At 70.5% G+C, this 1,506-nt stretch overlaps 1 protein-coding gene across 1 annotated transcript in view; it reads left to right on the top strand.

Moving 5' to 3' along the window:
• ZBTB7B (zinc finger and BTB domain containing 7B) overlaps nucleotides 1-1,500 on the top strand; it is an 11,797-nt gene extending 10,297 nt beyond the window's left edge. The window contains exons 2-3 of the mRNA XM_014961230.1: nucleotides 2-452; nucleotides 1,032-1,500. Of these exons, the coding sequence (XP_014816716.1) occupies nucleotides 2-452; nucleotides 1,032-1,452 (872 nt within the window). The 3' untranslated portion in view covers nucleotides 1,453-1,500. The remainder of the gene's footprint in view (nucleotide 1; nucleotides 453-1,031) is intronic.
• Nucleotides 1,501-1,506: the final 6 nt, after the last annotated feature.

Raw genomic sequence — 1,506 nt, 5'->3', positions numbered from 1 at the left:
GGCTCCCGGCTCAACAACCACACCGAGGAGCCGCCCGCCGAGGCCGAGGGCTGTGGCAGCCCCCCGCTGCCCCCCGGGCCGCCCTCGCCCCCCTTACCCGAGGGGCTGCCCCTGCCCTACGACAGCTTCGAGCTGCCCGAGGAGGAGGAGCTGCCCCCGCACCCCTTCCCCTTCCCCTACCAGCCCTCCCTGTCCCCCGAGGAGGCCGGCTCTGACGAGGACGCCATCGACCCCGACCTGATGGCGTACCTGAGCTCGCTGCACCACGAGTCGCTGGCGCCCGGGCTGGATACGCCCGACAAGCTGGTACGCAAGCGCCGCTCACAGATGCCCCAGGAGTGCCCTGTCTGCCACAAGGTCATCCACGGCGCCGGCAAGCTGCCCCGCCATATGCGCACGCACACAGGCGAGAAGCCCTTCGCCTGCCAGGTCTGCGGGGTCCGCTTCACACGGTGAGTGCTGCCGGACGGGCACCCAGCAGCATCCCCCTCGTGGCACCTCCCCTGCCGGAGCCTGGCTGCCTGCGTGGCACGGCGCAGTGCAGGTTGGTGGGTTCAGCTCCACACCATGAGTGCTGCCAGGGCAACCCTCTGTGTCTGCTGGGTACCCGGCAGCATCTCTTGCCACTGCATCCCCTGCACCTCATCCCCCGCCAGCCCTGCCGGTGCCTGGCCGCATCCCCACCGTGGCGCAGTCCCGGTCTGTGGGCTCTTCTGGGCAGCGTGAGCACTGCCAGAGCGACCCTCCCTGCCTGCCACTCTGGCAGCATCTCCCGCCACGCTGGCACCTGCCTGCATCCCTGCTGCGGTGCAGCACCGGGATGCATTTCACACCGGTGCCGCAGTGTTCCCCCTGCGCCCCCACCGGGATGTGGTCCCCTGCCCCGCCACGTCCCCCGTGCCCTGCGGCGCATCCCTGCCACACCATGGCACCGTCCCCCTGCCCGCCGCGGCCAGACAGTCACATCCCCAGGGGTGCTGGCCGACCCGTACCAACATCTTGCCTTGTCTGTGTGTCCATCCATCCCCCAGGAATGACAAGCTGAAGATCCACATGCGCAAGCACACGGGCGAGCGGCCCTACTCCTGCCAGCACTGCAGCGCCCGCTTCCTGCACAGCTACGACCTGAAGAACCACATGCACCTGCACACGGGAGCCCGGCCCTACGAGTGCTACCGCTGCCACAAGGCCTTCGCCAAGGACGACCACCTCCAGCGGCACCTCAAGGGCCAGAACTGCCTGGAGGTGCGGACCCGCCGCCGCCGCCGCGACGAGCCGCCCCCACCGCCTGCCGGCCCCCCCGGCCTCGACCTCTCCAACGGGCGCTTGGAGGGGCTGCGCCTCTCCATCGCCCGTTACTGGGGTCCCGTACAGCCCAAGGAGGAAGAGGAGGAAGCAGAGGGCGAGGAAGGGCCGCAGCCGGACGGCGCCGTGCCGGTAGAGACGGCGTAGAGCCACCGCCATGGCGGGTGGCGGTGCCGAGCCGTGCCCGCCGGGGTTTCTGTT

This window comes from Calidris pugnax, unplaced genomic scaffold (assembly GCF_001431845.1).
Source record: "Calidris pugnax isolate Ruff unplaced genomic scaffold, ASM143184v1 scaffold371, whole genome shotgun sequence".
NCBI classification, from domain to species: Eukaryota; Metazoa; Chordata; class Aves; order Charadriiformes; family Scolopacidae; genus Calidris; species Calidris pugnax.
The sequence above is the reverse complement of the archived record's forward strand: the minus strand, read 5'-3'. Positions and strand labels throughout refer to the sequence as shown.